This window comes from Impatiens glandulifera, chromosome 2, assembly GCF_907164915.1.
Source record: "Impatiens glandulifera chromosome 2, dImpGla2.1, whole genome shotgun sequence".
In the NCBI taxonomy this organism is placed as follows: domain Eukaryota; kingdom Viridiplantae; phylum Streptophyta; class Magnoliopsida; order Ericales; family Balsaminaceae; genus Impatiens; species Impatiens glandulifera.
This window is the reverse complement of record NC_061863.1, coordinates 63,842,620-63,859,769: the sequence shown is the minus strand read 5'-3', so window position 1 is coordinate 63,859,769 and position 17,150 is coordinate 63,842,620. Positions and strand designations below refer to the sequence as shown.

General features: G+C 27.4%; 3 protein-coding genes across 3 annotated transcripts; all 3 read right to left on the bottom strand.

Annotated features, from left to right (window-relative positions):
* Nucleotides 1–6,313: 6,313 nt before the first annotated feature.
* LOC124926308 (40S ribosomal protein S13) lies at nucleotides 6,314–7,930 on the bottom strand. The gene is made up of 5 exons (XM_047466504.1): nucleotides 7,789–7,930; nucleotides 7,643–7,715; nucleotides 7,424–7,562; nucleotides 7,143–7,329; nucleotides 6,314–6,588 (listed from the first exon to the last, which is right to left on the bottom strand). The coding sequence occupies exons 1-5, from the start codon at nucleotides 7,809–7,811 to the stop codon at nucleotides 6,555–6,557; spliced, it is 456 nt and encodes a 151-aa protein (XP_047322460.1). The 5' UTR covers nucleotides 7,812–7,930; the 3' UTR covers nucleotides 6,314–6,554.
* A 1,662-nt stretch (nucleotides 7,931–9,592) lies between these two features.
* Nucleotides 9,593–10,324, bottom strand: LOC124925196. Its single transcript, XM_047465166.1, has one exon. The coding sequence runs from the start codon at nucleotides 10,322–10,324 to the stop codon at nucleotides 9,593–9,595; it is 732 nt and encodes a 243-aa protein (XP_047321122.1).
* Nucleotides 10,325–13,218: 2,894 nt separating this feature from the next.
* On the bottom strand, nucleotides 13,219–13,965 carry LOC124925195. Its single transcript, XM_047465165.1, has 2 exons — nucleotides 13,906–13,965; nucleotides 13,219–13,836 (listed from the first exon to the last, which is right to left on the bottom strand). The coding sequence occupies exons 1-2, from the start codon at nucleotides 13,963–13,965 to the stop codon at nucleotides 13,219–13,221; spliced, it is 678 nt and encodes a 225-aa protein (XP_047321121.1).
* Nucleotides 13,966–17,150: the final 3,185 nt, after the last annotated feature.

Genomic DNA, 17,150 nt, shown 5'->3' with positions numbered 1-17,150 from the left:
TCTTTCTTTTATTTATTTATTATTATTTTAAATAAGTCCATTTATATTAATTTTTTTTAAAAAAAAATTTAAGCACAATGATAAAAAGAATGACCTGAATAAAAAATAAATAAAAATAAAAATAAATAAAAAATAAAAAACGTTACTAAATAGATTATCGAGCTCGTAAATACTCGAGAATAACTAACTTCACAATCAATTTTACCAACTTTCCGGAATGAATCTCAGAAAATATCATAATAATAGCATTATGAATGATACGCATCGGATGACTACAATTAATGAAAATTCGACAATTTCTCTATAACTAAATAATCCACCAAAAAATAATTGGATTGGTAACCCAATTATGTAGGTCTGCCATATTAGCCGCATCAATCCAAATTTTCCAACAACTATTAAAAGACTCTGACCTCACTCAATGAATCTCATTGATACTCCACAAAAGACTTCAAATACTATCTACCATCGACAATGTAAAAGTAAGTGAGTTGTCGATTTAACCTCCTTGTGACACATACGACTAACCATAATACAACATTTTTTCATGCATATATCATCCATAAGAAATTCCTCCTAAAGAACGAGAACTTTGATAGAATATTTGGCTCCCAAAATTTCTCCCAACAAAAATTATATGAACTCATTTTATCGAACAACTTGTAGCAATGTCTATATGAAAATCATTCATGTCTTGTCAACACATAACGTTTTGTTAAGATGGGAAAACTTATTTGTGTCCTATCAAAAGTAAAATTCTATTATGAGAAGAACTCTTCATAATGTTAATCTTCTTCTATATCTAATTCGGTTAGAGAAACCTCTAGATTTAGGATCAAACATATCCTTAAATGTGACATTTTTCTACATATAGCAATGAGAAGCAAGCTCGGGATACGTTGTAACTAGACTTTTGACACTACACCAACTGTCGTTCCTAAACTCACGAAAAGCTTTTCCATATAGAATAAACTCCCCTCCAAATGCTACACCATGTTGAATAATTAGACATTTTTGTAAACCAACCAAACCAATCGTAACTATACTTACATTTGTTTTTCGATGCCCACAAACTATTCGGTTCCGTTGCAAATCTATAACACAATTTTGATAGAAGAGCCTTATTAAAGGAAATAAGATCTTGAATATCCAAATTTTCTTGATCTTTAAAATATTTAACATTACCCCAACTAAATGACAGAACGTTGAGTTAGAGGATCTCCAGAGAAATTTATACATTATTATTTTCATTTTCACTGCCACACTCATGAAAAAAATGAAGACATCATAATTCATATATGTGGACATATATGACAATACACTCTTAATAATAGTTGGTAGACCCATTTTGAGATTATTTTACTTTTCTATCTAGACATTTTACATTTAATTTTAGTAATAATCGAGTTTTAAGAGACTTTGAATCGTAAATTCATTTTCTATATTGATGAAATATTACTAATTCTGAACTCCAATAAATTTGTCAACATCATCCTTTTTCTATTCGAAACATAATCCGAACAAAAATATGTCAGACTTATTAAAATCACTTGCCGAAACATTTAATTATATTTTTTATAATACATTTTTTATTTACCTCAAGAACGACTATAACCATGAACAAAGAATATTATTATACTTTAATATATTTTTGTTGATACATCTTTATTTTTTTAATTAATTAAAAACGGAACTTAATTAAATAATAATAATAATAGAAGTCCTTGTACTTTGTTTAATTATTTAAATTTTTAATGAATTGTTGTTTAAAAAAAAAAATCACTAGAAGTTTATTATATGGATTAATAGAAATAATTATTATGATATATTTTGTATTTTAAAATTTATAAAAATGAAATAAACCTTTTTTAATGTTATAATTGATAAATTGAGTGATTAAATAGTTAATATATATATATATATATATATATATATATAAATGAAGATTTTTAATAAATAAAAAAATTATTTGTTATAATATAAAATAAAATATTTATAAAAATTATAATAATATTAATATAATATAATATAATATTATATTATATTATATTATTATAATATGATAAATTGTGATAATATAAATATTATATTATATTAGTTTCTTATAAACTTAATGTAATATCTATATAATATAGATAATTTATATAATTCCATATATATACCATTCAAATAATATCATTCCAATATAATTTTTTTCATATTTTGACATTCTTGATATTATATATTCTTTTGAAGTTTAAAAAATAATTTAATTTATTATTTTATTTTTATTAAATTTAATATTTTAAATATTAAAATAATCTCAAATTACCCACTCTTTTATCAAATAGTTAAAAAAAAACTATTGAGTAACAATCATGAAAAGCATTATAGATTAAACAAGCTATACTGTTACGTTTTAGGTCAAGATATTATTAAAACTAACATGTATTCTGTGCATTTGCACGAGTAATAACATAAAAAATCGTGAAAAAAATATTACGATAAAAATGTGATAACATTTTTAATTTTATTTTTAACAATTTTAAGTTTATGGGTGGGTCAACCCACAATCCGATTCAAATATCTATTTACTCTCACATTGCAGAACGATCTCTAAAACAATTAATATAGTTTGATTCCTCAACTCATTTAGTTTGACTTCTAGAGTCCACTTCTTTCACAAAATACGAGTGAAAGAGAAAATGTAAAGACTATCATTAAAGTAACTCAGACGAGACTTACTATATCCATATAAATTATGTCTCTTATCTCTATAAATATGACGAAATTCTTCGATCCTTGCTCACAAGAGTCAAAAGAGAATTATGACTAATTAAAAACTATTGGTGTTGAATTTAAAATAAAAAAGTGTTATTAGCTTGTTGGTTAAAAGATTGTATTTGTTTTGTTAGGTTGCAAGTTTGAATCATTCCTATAGCATTTTTAATTTTATTTTTAACCGTTTTAAATTTATGGGCGGGTCAACCCACAATTCGACCCAAGTATTCATTTACCCTCACATATATATCAAAATTAACCACACCTCTCGACCTGACAATTCAAAAACTTTACAAATTAAGCATCATATTATATATATTGCATTAATCTTTATTTATAAAATAAGAAAAGTGGTAGATTGTTTATAAAAATAAAAAAATAATAACGGAGCATATATATTTATTGTATTATTTAATTTTCTGAATGGGGAAGAAGAAATAAGAAATATCTTGATATTGATGATGACTTTTATGGTACGTTTTTTTTTTTAGCGGGAAGCAGGTACTATTTTCTGGAGACGCGTTTGGGATGCATGTTTGAAACAACTAAACTGTTTGACTATTGTTTGCCGAGATACCAAACGGGGCCTTGAGATGTTTCCCACATTATGTGTTGACAGTTTTGTCATGCCATGCAAAAGCCCTACCAATTCTCTCTCCCTCACTATCTTTTGCAGGGATTTTGAATTCTTCTGTTTGTTTTTAGGACAGGTTTTGTTGTTTTTTTTATACTATTTAGGACTTGTTTGGAATTCATGTTAGAATCTAATAAAAAAAAAGTTAGAGGCAGTTTTATTGAGGGGTTATTTGAATAAAATCAAGATTAAAAAAATCATTATTTGATACTAAATTATAAAATATTATTTTTATATAATATTTAATTTTTTTAAAAATTATTTGATATTTTAATTATTAAAAAGATAAATAATATGATAAAATTATTTGAATTAGACCCTTATAACCTAATATATCCAATTGTCTCTAATAAAAATAAAAATAAATAAAATATGACAAAATACCTAGGGTTATGTTATGAGTTAAATATTTTTAGAATTTAATATTTGAAAATGTTATAAAAATAAAGTAAAAATATTTCTATATTTTATTTAAGAAGAGTGATATTGGGAGAGATATATCAATATTTTATAAACATAAAAAAAATTAAAAATTATTAAATAAACGCAAATTATATCATACAAGTAAAAAAATTATATCAAACCAACATTATTAAAAATATTTCGTACACATAAAATAGACTATATCTTAATTATCGGAATCGTTGTCCCGTGTACTCTCTCATGTATGATCGATTAATGATTACGAGACGCAATGTAAGAGTATTTTCGTATGTATTTTGGTATCACAGTTTTGCTAGAGTGTTTTCATAAAAATATAGAATAAAAAAATTATTTAAATAAGACCATTATAATCCAATATATCTATCTCTAATAAAAATAAAAATAATATAACAAAAGATGACAAAATAACTAGGGCTATGATTTATTTGAATTATGTGAAGAAAAAAATGTTCGTATAAATAAGTTAAATATTTTTAGAATTTAATATTTGAAAATTTTATAAAAAAATGTAAAAATAATTTTATATTTTATTTAATTATTTGAATATTAAGATTAAAAAATTGATATTTGTTCATAATAATAATTTTAATTTTTACCAAAGTACAAACCGTTACAAGATTTAGAACTCAAAATTCAGTACAGTAGATGGAGTACATTTGATTTTTGAAATCCCATTCAAATTTCAATTTAATAAGAGTTGGCATTTGAATTAAAACTCAATTTTTATGATTAAAAAATTATAAAATTGTAATGCAATCTCAATTTTCATGTTTATAATAAATAATATAATAAAAATAATTTTAATATATATTATCTATTTTATTAAAATATTGATTTAAAAAACTAATTAGAATAACTCAAGGATAAAAAGATATTTTAAGTTTGGATTTCATTAAAAGAAAATATCGGTAAATCATGTTAAATTCGTATACTAAAAAAATATATCCATTTTATATGCTAAATAAAAAAAAAATTTGATTCAAAATGTTAACTTCTCAAATTAATATATATATATATATATATATATATATATATATAATAATTCAAAAGATTAACTTATTAAATAAAAAAAACATCGATTAAATATTTTAACAATCAAAATTCAAAACAAATATATATATTATCTAGTAAAAAATTTAATCGTTGTTTTATTCAATAAAATAATAAATTATTTTGTTTGAAGAAATATAAATAAATAAATGTAAAAAAATACTTATTGAAGTGAGTCTCCTCCTAGTGAGTATTAATCTAGGAGAGAATATACTGGTTAGGAAATCATTAAGAAAATAAGATATTTAAATAAAAGAAATCAAAAGGTCCCATTTTAGGTTAGAAATCTTAATTAAATCTTGAATAACTAACTTTGGTCTTCAGTTAGGCGCACAAGTACGAACGGCTTATTATTATTATTATTATTATTATTATTATTATAACAGAGGAATCAAATCTTTAATTATTATTAATTTATACATAAAGCAAGCATTCAACAGTATCATGTATGATCCAGTCCAAATATCACAATAATATACTCCAAGGCCCATTGTGGAGGCCCATCAAATTTTTGTATAAAAGTAAATAATTATTTTATCTAATCATATATATATATATATATATATATATATATATATATATATATATATATATATATATATATATATATATATATATATATATATATATATATAATAAAACAAAGAGTTAGTTCATATTTTTCTCAATATTTTACAGATTTCTAATATATATTTTAATATGAAATATCTTTTTTTATTAACTTTAAACATTTAAGTTAAATATATTTTTAAATTTTAACTAAATATTTATTATTTGTTTTTAAATTTTGTAAATTAATTTAATTTATTTTATATTTAAATATATAATTATTTTTTAATAAACAATAAAGTTAATTATATTTTTAATTAATATTGTGATTTGATAATGAAAATATATACATATTAATAATTTGTATTCTATTTTATTATATATCTTTTTGTATATTTAAAAAAATAATGAATAATTTTAAGTTTATAGTACTTAGTTTTTATTGTAAATTCACACTTCAAATAATATATAAACCATTTTAAAAAAGACAAAAGAAGGTTCTATTAAATATTTAAACAGTTTAACATAGAGTTAGACCACTTATTTTATTCTAAAACTAGTTTAATATGAAATTTAACATTTTTAATTTATATATATTCAAGAATTGGTTATACCCTAAGGCACATTTAAGCATAGGAGACTCCTAAAAATAAGTATTAAAAACTAGGACTATTGTTGTGCACTTATGTTCAATTAACACAAGTCAAATTAGGACAAGTTCAATTTCAATGTAAAGGAGAAACAAACCTTCACAATAAAAACTGACATCTATAAAAAAAATATATGGCACCAATACACTAAAACTATAAAAAAGGTAGTCAAATCAATGTAGCAAGAGGGTATAAATTTCCCTCCCACAATCTATTTCCATGAACATTGAAGAAAAATGGAAGGAGGAGCATAGATTAATTTAATGGTAACTGTATCAAATAACACAATTTGCTTTAAATCGGAAATACTTTGAGAGGTAGCAAGCATAAAACAAGTAGCATAATAAATATAACAAAGTTTTCTCATTGTAATCAAATAAACTACTAAAAAGGATTCAACTTTAAATCAATCATTTGGAACAAAATGTGCTGCCTGCTTGCCTCTAACTTCAGTCTGACATCACCTCTCAAGCAACAAGAGTGCTGGCAGTGGTTGATTCGCTGCAAATAAATTAAATCCATCCTTGTCACAACTCAAATTAACATACAGCATCCTTCAACATAATTGAAGTTCATAGAAGCATTTTTATGATCAGGGTATTCCATTTCTATCAAAAATATTGACAATAGACTTAGATGAAGTATGAATATTGACAATGGCCTCATTAAACATAACATCTTTCCTAGATCAACAAATAATCCCTACAATAGCATCACTTATCTGAGTAATACAGAAATATGGTAAATGCAACTCTTGCTATTGATTTAACTTGTTTGAATTGAAGATGCATAGTAATGAACAGTCAGAACATATAAGCTTTTTATGATCAGGGTATTCCATTTCAATCCAAATATGGGTAATTAGTTGAAATGTTAATATTGAAAATGGCCTGATTAAAAATAACATCATTCCAAGAGCACCAAATAATCCTACAATTGCTACAATGCCAATTTCTACACACAGATCATTTATCTGAATAATACAGAAACATGGTATATTTCAATAGAAGATGCATAATAATATTTGTAATGAACAGGAGGAACAGAAGCCTTACTATTTCCAGACTGGGGGAAGCTTCTTGGTCTTCTTGTAGTAACGGGCAAGACGATGAATCCTGCTCTCAACGAGAATCAGCCTGAACTTAGAGTCCTTGTCTTTCCTGTTCCTTTCTAGATGCTTCCTAATGGCCACAGCCTTCTTAATCAAATGGTAAAGATCCTCAGGAATCTCAGGTGCAAGTCCTAAAGTCAGATTATTTATACCAATAGTAAGGAAAATATAAATGTTGGGCATGGCATATGTCAGAAAAACAAAAAGAATAGGAGAATTTCTTACCGTGAGCCTTGAGTATGCGCAAGATCTTGTTTCCAGTAACACTCTTGACCTGAGCAATACCGTGAGAATCACGAAGAATGACACCGATCTGAGATGGAGTCATACCCTTTTTCGCGAACTTGCAAATGTTCTCGTCGACCTGAAATGCGGATGGGCAGAAATCGATTAGTAAATAAGATAATTCAATCGATAACCATAAGAATGACCGGAATCACATACATCTTGAGAAGAGATCTTGAGCCAACTCGGGGGAGTCCTCTTGTAAGGTAGGGCAGAGGCGGAGATACCCTTCCTGAAAAGTGTTGAAGTAAAAAGTCAGAGATAGAAAAAGGAAATCATCAATCAGTAGAGGGATAGAGACGAACCCTCCACTGTGCATACGACCCATGGCGGCGACGGACGGATGTGGAGGTGCGACGGCGACGGCGGCGGCGGATGCTTCTTCTGGTATAGAGTGAGATAATGTGCTAACCCTAAATCTCCTGAACGAGTCTAATATATCCCTGGATGGGATTGGATTGGATATATGGGCCTTCTTTTTTCTAATCTTGCTAGCAGCTAGGTCTGTTACAAATCACAAACTCACGGCCCTAACTCAAATTAATTTTTTTTTCAGATTTCAGGGTTAATGTTGAGTATAAAAAAAATATTATTTTCAAATATAAATTTGAAGCTTTAGAAGAATATAAGTAAAAATAAAATAAAATAAAATATTGAGAATATATTTAATTATTTAGTGATTAAAGAACACAAAATAAAATAAAGTTCATTTACAAAATTAAAAATTTTTAATATAAAATAATGTAGCTACAGGGTTAAAAACATCTAACTCATAAATATATTTAACCATTTACTAGCTACAGAGTTATCTGATGAACTCTAACTCAGGACTTCTCTTACTAGTTTTATTTTTTAATAATTTATTACTTAATTCAAATATATTGAACACTAATATACAAGTTATATTGTTTCAAAATTGGTTGAAACTATGTTGACATAGAGGTATTCTCTAAAAAAAAAAAAAAAAAAAAAGAAAAAAAAGAAAGAGGGATCATCATTGTATGAATATGCATCTTTGTGGTGCAACAAATGAGACAGTCTGCATAACTAGTTTACATAAATGTCCACACTTGGAGCTTGTTGATTAGATATAGTTTGGCATAGAAGTAGTACACTAAAAAATATATATCATGAGTGACAAATATGATTACATGTGTGTTTTCAATTAGACGAAAATTTTCGTATAAGAGGGATCATCATTATGTAAGTATGCATCTTTGTGTTGCAGGGAAGAGCAAACGAATCCATATATATATTTAGCTTATCAGATTTGTTAATTGGAGCTTCATGTTGTGGACAATCTTTTGAGCACTATTTGGGTTACGTCGGCATTATGCATGACTTTTGGGACTAACTATAGGTGGAAGTGTGGAACTAAGCAAAAGATGATCAGGCTCAATAAGAACTGTGGTTTCATATCCTGATTTTGCATTCTATGCTACATCGTTTTGATTGAAAATTTGATACGAAGAGTGGCTAAATAGGAACTGTATGAGCTTTTTGTTGACTATACTTGCCGAAATTTGGATGGGAAACACAGTTACCTCATCCAAATGCATCTCTCTCCCTATTCGTTTGGCATGCAAATGTTATGTTTTTTAGCCTTAGTTAGCTAGTTTACATGTGTACAACTGTAAACTCTCATAGCAGCATCCCTTTCTTTTTCAAGATGGCTAATAGCAAACCGCACTCATATCCGAATTGGATATGAAATTTTCTATTTGTATAAATTTTGTTTGGCAGCTTTGTACCCACATGTGTTATGGGTAGTATGAATCGTTAAGAGGTTTAAACTTTAAAGTGTGATTGAAGTGGACACAATTGGCTACAATCGGATATTGGAAATAAATGGGCCAAACTCGATGGTGCTCTAGCTTTTATTTGCTTGGAGAGAAATTGTATCTCACATTAAAGATAGAAAATTTTAGAACTCAACATTTATTGTCTAGAATTTTGAGCAAAATGTGAGACAAAGTCAGATGAAAAGAGAGATTCATTGGTGTAAAGTAAAATCACCTTTCTATCAAAATTAGCTAGATCTATTTACATATATATATTTTGAGACGAAATAAGTAAAGTTTTGTGGAGATTCTCAAAAAGAAACAAAATCTAACAGGCAATAGGTCGAATTCCTTGGATTCGAGGAGATCTGACTCTGAAAACATGTTCTTCACCTGTACATTTGTCCACCTTCACAACCCAATTGCTTTTCTGTCTAGAACCGCCATTAACATTAATCCTAGGATCTCTTTGTCTTTGACTTGAAGCTGCTGCTGCTACGGCTGTTATTCTTGTCATAAGCAGTCCTCCTCCAATGGGAAGCAGTTGAGTCTCTGCCCCTCCACATGTTCTCGACGCTCTACACAGAGCATTATACCCCAAAACAATTGCAGCACCCTTCTTCCTTGCACATCTCAATCGCGCTTCATTCAACATCTCTTCGTGTTCGTTCAGATTGCAATCAACCACAATGAAATCTGCTTCTTTGTACTCATTCATCAACAGGGCTTTCGCATCCCCTGAAACGAATTCCACCCGCCCAACTGGGTTCAAACCATGTTTGGAGAGATCAAGAGATTCGTTTTCCGATCTGAAAATGCAGACAACCCTTCCACCAGTCTGATGGGCAGCCGCCATTAGACCGGCGGCGGCGGAGCAACCTGAATCTGAGGCCGCGCAAGCGATGACCATCAATTGGGCGTTGTTGCCTGCAGCCAGGGCAGAGACGAATTCGGCTACATCAGGCTCTTTCAGCTTGTGTTTCACCTGTGGACTTACCATTTTCATGGTTTTGATGTAGGCTTTTGTGGCGTTTTCAGCTGACCAGCAAATTGAAGCCATCTGGGATTTTCGAATCTGGGTTTTGTTTTTCAAGATCTCGATCTCTTAGAATTGAATGATCAGGCTTGAACTTGATTGAGAGAGGTGTGATTTTTGATTCATTACATTTGATTTATATATATAGGAGGAGAGCAACCGAGAGGAGGCTTCATCATCTATTAATTAAATGCACGTGGAGCCATTCTCACTCTACAACTGTCAATTTTGTAAAGATCAAGTCCCCTAAGTTACAACTGAAGAACAAATTTGCCCTCAAAATATATATAAAAATCAATCAAGCATTCATTGAACTTGTACAATATATCTCCTCATTTTCATTTCAATTATGTTCTAAATGTTTAGACTAACGAGAAGTTCGTCAATAATTACATATTATAACAAAGATAATTGTCAAATCACACCTATTAATACTCAGACAAAACACTTTAAATATTCAAATAAAAAACAATATTACTGTTCTTTTGTTTTCGTTTGGTAAGCCATTACCCATATATATCCAGACACACAAAATTGAGATAAAAACAACAAGATATATGTTTAGATGAGTTTTAAAAAAACGTTTGTAGACTTATTTAACAGTTGGAAAGAAGTTGAGGGGGCTTTATGGTAAAATAGTGTTAAATACTTCGTGCATAGAAGTACAAGTTAGCCCCTGAGTGTACAGCACAACAAATAATACATTTATAGAAATGCGTGATATTTAGAAGCGTGGTAAGCTTCCTAGAACATGAGGATAAGGATTAAGAACTAAATAAATAAATAAATAAATAATTAGTATAAAAGTAAAAGGGTGTAATTAAATATGAAATAAATGGAATAATGATTAGCTGTAGTGTTATATGCAGAAGGGACATTTGAATTAATTGAAAATTGGGGGGATTAAAAAGATTAATTAGGGAAGAGACAACAATTAATTAGGTCGGTTAAGTATCTTTAAGACAAAACCAGCGCGTCTCACGTTGATAACATGCCCACTGACACCCATCCAACATATGGTTTCATGTTCATTATTAATTAATGACAAATATTCAAACCATGGGCGCCGCTAATGCATGCACGAGTACTTGGTTTCATCTTTCATTATTGTTAATTACTACTTTCTTTCTTTTTTTATACAAGATTCATTTAAACAAAACAATGACACTTTTACTAATTAGGTTTAAAACAATTAACATATTTAAATGAATTTGATTTATTTTTAAAGAAAGAAAGAAAGAAACAGGTGGGTTATAATATGATGGTCATGAATGATGATATGGAGATATATGTAGCTAGCGAGTGGCAGAGGTGACCATACTGTGCCGGCGGTAATGGTTGCAGAGATCTAAGATGGGATCAAATATGGCTGCCAACTCACAGACATGAATGACAGACCTAGAAAACACCATGTTTTTACTTTCTCTCTCCTCCATCATCTTGGAATATTGAAGTCAAGAGAGAGAGAGAGAGAGATGAACAATATTAGTGGTTGGCACATCTTATGGGAGTACAGATTCGTGTTGAATTTTTATTACATAATCTATAGCAACTTCTTGTTGCAGAAGACATACATGTCTGGATTGGACTCAAATATTAATATACACGTATTATACCAGCTATTCTTTTGTCGCCTAATCTACTTTATTTTATTTATATAACAACTAATTCAACCCATGATTTGTCTTTATTTTACAGATACTTATATAATTCATAATCACACTTTATATCAAATCAAACAATTATAAGTTCATAAAACGTGACCAAGAACACCGAATAGCTAAAGTTATTCCACGGGCATATACATATTATAATATATATTGTCTTTGTCACCCTAGCTAGCTAAATTGATTAATTGTTGATTAACTTTTAAAGATTTTAATATCACATAATAATAATAATAAATGAGACATAATTAATACAAGTTATGGGTCCAGCTGCTAGCTAGCTAGCTTGATTGCTTATAATTTTGGACGCACTTGTCTGCTGCTGCACCATGCTTCTATACGCGGTAATCAAAGGACGCAATCCAATCTAACGTAGTACTACTCTTCCTCTTAATTACGCATTTGTTAATTAATTGGTTGATCTTAACAATTATTAATATATTTCAAAATAATTAGTTGATCTTAACAATATTAATTTAATCTATTGTTTGTATGTTATCTTTATCTGAAATGGAACTAATCAGTTATAAAATCTGTTGACTAAATACTCTAAGATCAACACAATATTGACTAACCATAAATTCAATTATAAAAATAAGACGCATAAGAAAAAGACACAAGATTTGATATCGGAGTTCAGCCCAAATCGGACTTACGTCTCCGTCAAGCTCAGCTTGAAACTTGATTCACTATAGAGAAAAATGTATCAGATTATAATCACGCACACACTATTTTTCCTTTTCTTACACACTTTTCTCTGCAAGAATTTTTCACCAAAAATCTCCGAAGAAAAATAACTCTCACTCAAGAAAAGAAAAACTGAAGGTTAAAAAAACTTAACTATACATCCTCTAGTTGTCATTAATATATAATAACAGAAAATGAATGACCCGATTTTATTATTAATTAAACCAGACCAAAAATGGCTCAAACATCGATTCAGTAAATAACTTTTAACCATCCACCCAAAATCAACATAATCTTTATCTCACTATTGCACAATGAAATGAACCTATTAGAGACACTCTCTTTATATGAATAAAATACTTTTTTATTTTTGAATCTGAATTTTAAAGGTTTCATTTGTCATATTTTTGTCTAGTAATCTTCTATTTTCACCGGACCACATATATATGAGAATGTTATTTTTGACATCTAAATTGTTCTTGAAAAGCCAATGAATATATACAATTTAAAAAGAAAAAAACTTATAAAATAGGTAATTGTGTGATCTTCAACAATATGATAAAATCAGTTGTTTGGAGAGGTGATTCTATAGGCATGTTCTTCCCCAGTAATCTTATCAACTGCCACAACCCAATTGCTTCTCCCCACTCCAATATTTTTCTTTGCCTTCTTCACTCTTGCCATCATCAACCCTCCTCCGATGGGCAGCAACCGCACTCTCACTCCTCCACCCCATTTCCCGGCAGACGAACTGCCGCCAATAAACCCATAATTGTACGCCAAAACAAACATGTCCTTAACCCTTCTTTCCTCCATCATCAAGGCCTGTATTATCTCTCCATGGTTCTGTAAATTGCAATCAATAGCCACAAAATCGGCTCTACTAACGTCGTCGTCGTTTAAGAGAATCTCTCCAACTTCCCCAACCATAAACTCAACGTTATTAATATCTGATTCGTAAAGTCCTAGGACGTGTTTGGACGGTTCGATTTGATCATGCCCTCTAAGGATGCAGATCACTCTGCCACCTGTCTGACGAGCGGCCGCCGCCAGGGCCACGGCGGTGAGGTCCAGTCCATCTGCACATGCCACCACCATAAGCCGGGCATTGTAGCCAGCCGCCAAGGCGGAGATGAATTGTGATTCATCTAGATCAATCTCCTTTGACTTTGCCTCGTTACCCTGAATTATTACAATCTATGATCACTAGAATTAAATTAATTCTGAATAGGTGTTGAATTATAATCTTACCATATTTAAGGTACTGATGTAGGCCTTGGCGGCATTTTCAGCAGACCATCTGCTAGCCATTTTGCAGGACAAGTTGTGATCTAGTGGAGAATGACTTTATTATATATGTATATATATATATTACAGAATCTAATCAGTTGCTAATAAACTAATGAGGGAGACTTAATATCCAAATTACTAAGCTTCCTGCATACTTCCTCCTTGCCTGATTCACAATTAATTAACTATTATTTGGTTTTATAGGGACAAAAATATATTAAAAAAATTATTTGATTCATTACCCTTTATTATATAAAATTTAAGATTTAATTGAAAGAATATCAAAATAGAACCTTCAATTTATAAACTAATAACAAATTAAGTAGTACAAAACTACACAATAGAGTTAATTAATACATACATTCATGGTAAGATCGTGCATGTATGTATCCATTAAGAAAGTGCCAAGTTACAAAGAGAAAAAAAAATAACAAATGAGGAGCTAGGGAGACGATACTTTACTAGTAACATCGAATTAACCATTGTTCATAGCCATTAGCAACACAAATCAGTTGGATCTTGTTGACAACACTAGTTCATGATATTGTTTGTCTTTGGGATGAGATTTTTTTTAAGAGATTATGATCTATTTCCTAAAAGAGGTTATAAATAATCAATATTTACCATCTTAGCTATGCGCTAAAATGATGAGATATCAGTGATCACATCCAAGCTCGTTTTATTTAATTAGTTCTAGTCCTGGTTTGGATTTAAGTTTTTTAAAAATTCTTGATGGAGAAAAAAAATTATTATTGATGATTTTGAGAAGGTATTGATTATTTTTAATAAAAAAACTTAAAAGAATTTGATATATATATATATATATATAAATAAAATAAAAAATAATAATTTAAAATAGATGATATTTTAATATTTTGGTTAATGAAAGGAATAATATGGTTGAGAAACGATTAATTATAGAATTATTATGTTTGGGCAATTGAATAACTCCCTAATTGTTCTATAGTTATTTTATGTATTTACTTTGGGCCTATCACTACAAAAATTATAAATTATGATGTTTTGCAATATTATTCTTTTCGATTGAAATAACATTAAAATAAGTATTTATCAACTAATTTAGTAACATTGAACATTAAAATAAGTATTTATCAACTAATTTAGTAACATTGAAAACAATTGTAATATAATCAACAATATTACATAAATCATATGTTATTATGAAGTTGCAGATTTTGTAACTTATGTTGTCACTCTTTTTACCATTATACTTGTAACTAGAATTTAACCATTTTTATTTCAACATATACGATTCAAATTAGTATTCAAAACATTATTTAATGGTAGATTTTATTAATGTTATTTTGTATATTATAACTTATTTTATAATAATTATTATAATATTATTTATTAATGACTTGTTTAATAATGACTTATTTATATTTTCAACAAAAATATATATTAACATTTAAGTTGGTAAAAATATTTCTTAAAATGTAATTAGTCAAATATTTTACAACTATTTTTTGCAATCATTTCATTTATCTTATAAATATAACCATTTTCAATGTAACATATTTTATCATTCTAGCAATTATATATTTTTAATATAGCAATTAATTTTCAAACTTCTCTTATAATATCATTTGTAATTAATATCTATTTTTTAAATGTTTTATTAATTTCATTCACTTCTATATATTTTGTAATATATATATATATATATATAATTTATATTTTTATTTTTAACACTAACTTTAGCCATTTAATTTATAATATTATTTACAATATCTTTACGTTATATATTTAAGTTTTTTTCCAATTAGTTTATTAATAAGTGTTACAATATCTTTGACAATCCATATAAATGTATTTATGAAATTTTATCAATTACTTTAGCTATTTGTTCAGTAACATAATTTACAATCAATATTTAAATTACAGATTTAAAAGTATTTATAATAAGTTTACCAATTTGTTCTACAACATATTTTTGCAATCTATATAAATTTATTTATAAAAATTTATCAATACTTTTATCTATATGTTCTCCAACATAATTTTTAATAATTTTAATTTTTGTAAAATATTACCAATAAGTTCTGTAAAATCTTTTGCAATTAATATATATTTTTTACCTCCAATTTCAGTTCAACATAATTTGTAATTTATATAAAAAAAAATATATTTAATAAACTTTATTAATATCTTTAGTAATTTATTGTGCAATATAGTTTTCAATATTTAGATGACATATTTTTTATTTTCTGAATTAATTTACTAACTGATTTGACAACATTTTTGTAATTAATATTTATTTTATAATTCTCACAAAAAAAATATATTTATAGAATTTTATCAATACATTTAACAATTTCATTTTCAAGATTTTATGGAATAATTATATTTTATTAATTTTATAATTAGTTTTGCAATAGAATATTGAGCAATAATATTATAATTTTTAAAATTCTAATTTATTTGTATATAATTATCTGCTTCTAATTACGATTACTAATTCAATATAAAAGAAATAATCCAATAATATTCTTATATATATAATATATTTATTTTTAAATAATAAAGCTACCAACAAAAATTACATTTATATATTTTTGAACCCTTCATACTTTAAAATACCGCATTCACACTATCATTTCTACATAATTGGCAATTTACAAAAATAAATAATAAGTTAACTTCACATTTCAAAATAACACAATCACACCATCATTGTCACATAATTGCCCAATTACAGAAAAAAATAAACAGCAACAAAATCATAGATAATTAAGTTCAAAATAAACTAACAATAATTCTTCATTAAAATTAAACATAATAGATAATAAAATAAATTTTAGCAATCTTCAACTCTTCACCACATGTAAACAAAACCATAAATACATTAGAATTCATATATAATTATATAATTAATCAATGCAATGAAATATAGAATAATCTATGATTAATTAATCTTATCCTAATAAGATCAAAACTACTAAAAATTATCTTAAATAACTTCATTTAAAATATATTCCTGCAAAATTAACCAAATATAATATATATATATATATATATATATATATATATATATATTAACCAAATACAATATACAAACTACTTACCTTCTTTAATGGTCTTGGAGCCATAGAATTTTCCCTCTCAAGAATATTTTGGAGGTGCAGGCTAAGGTTATCCATTTGTAGCTGCAAGTCATTCTTCTCTTTCCTTGCATTCTCTTGACA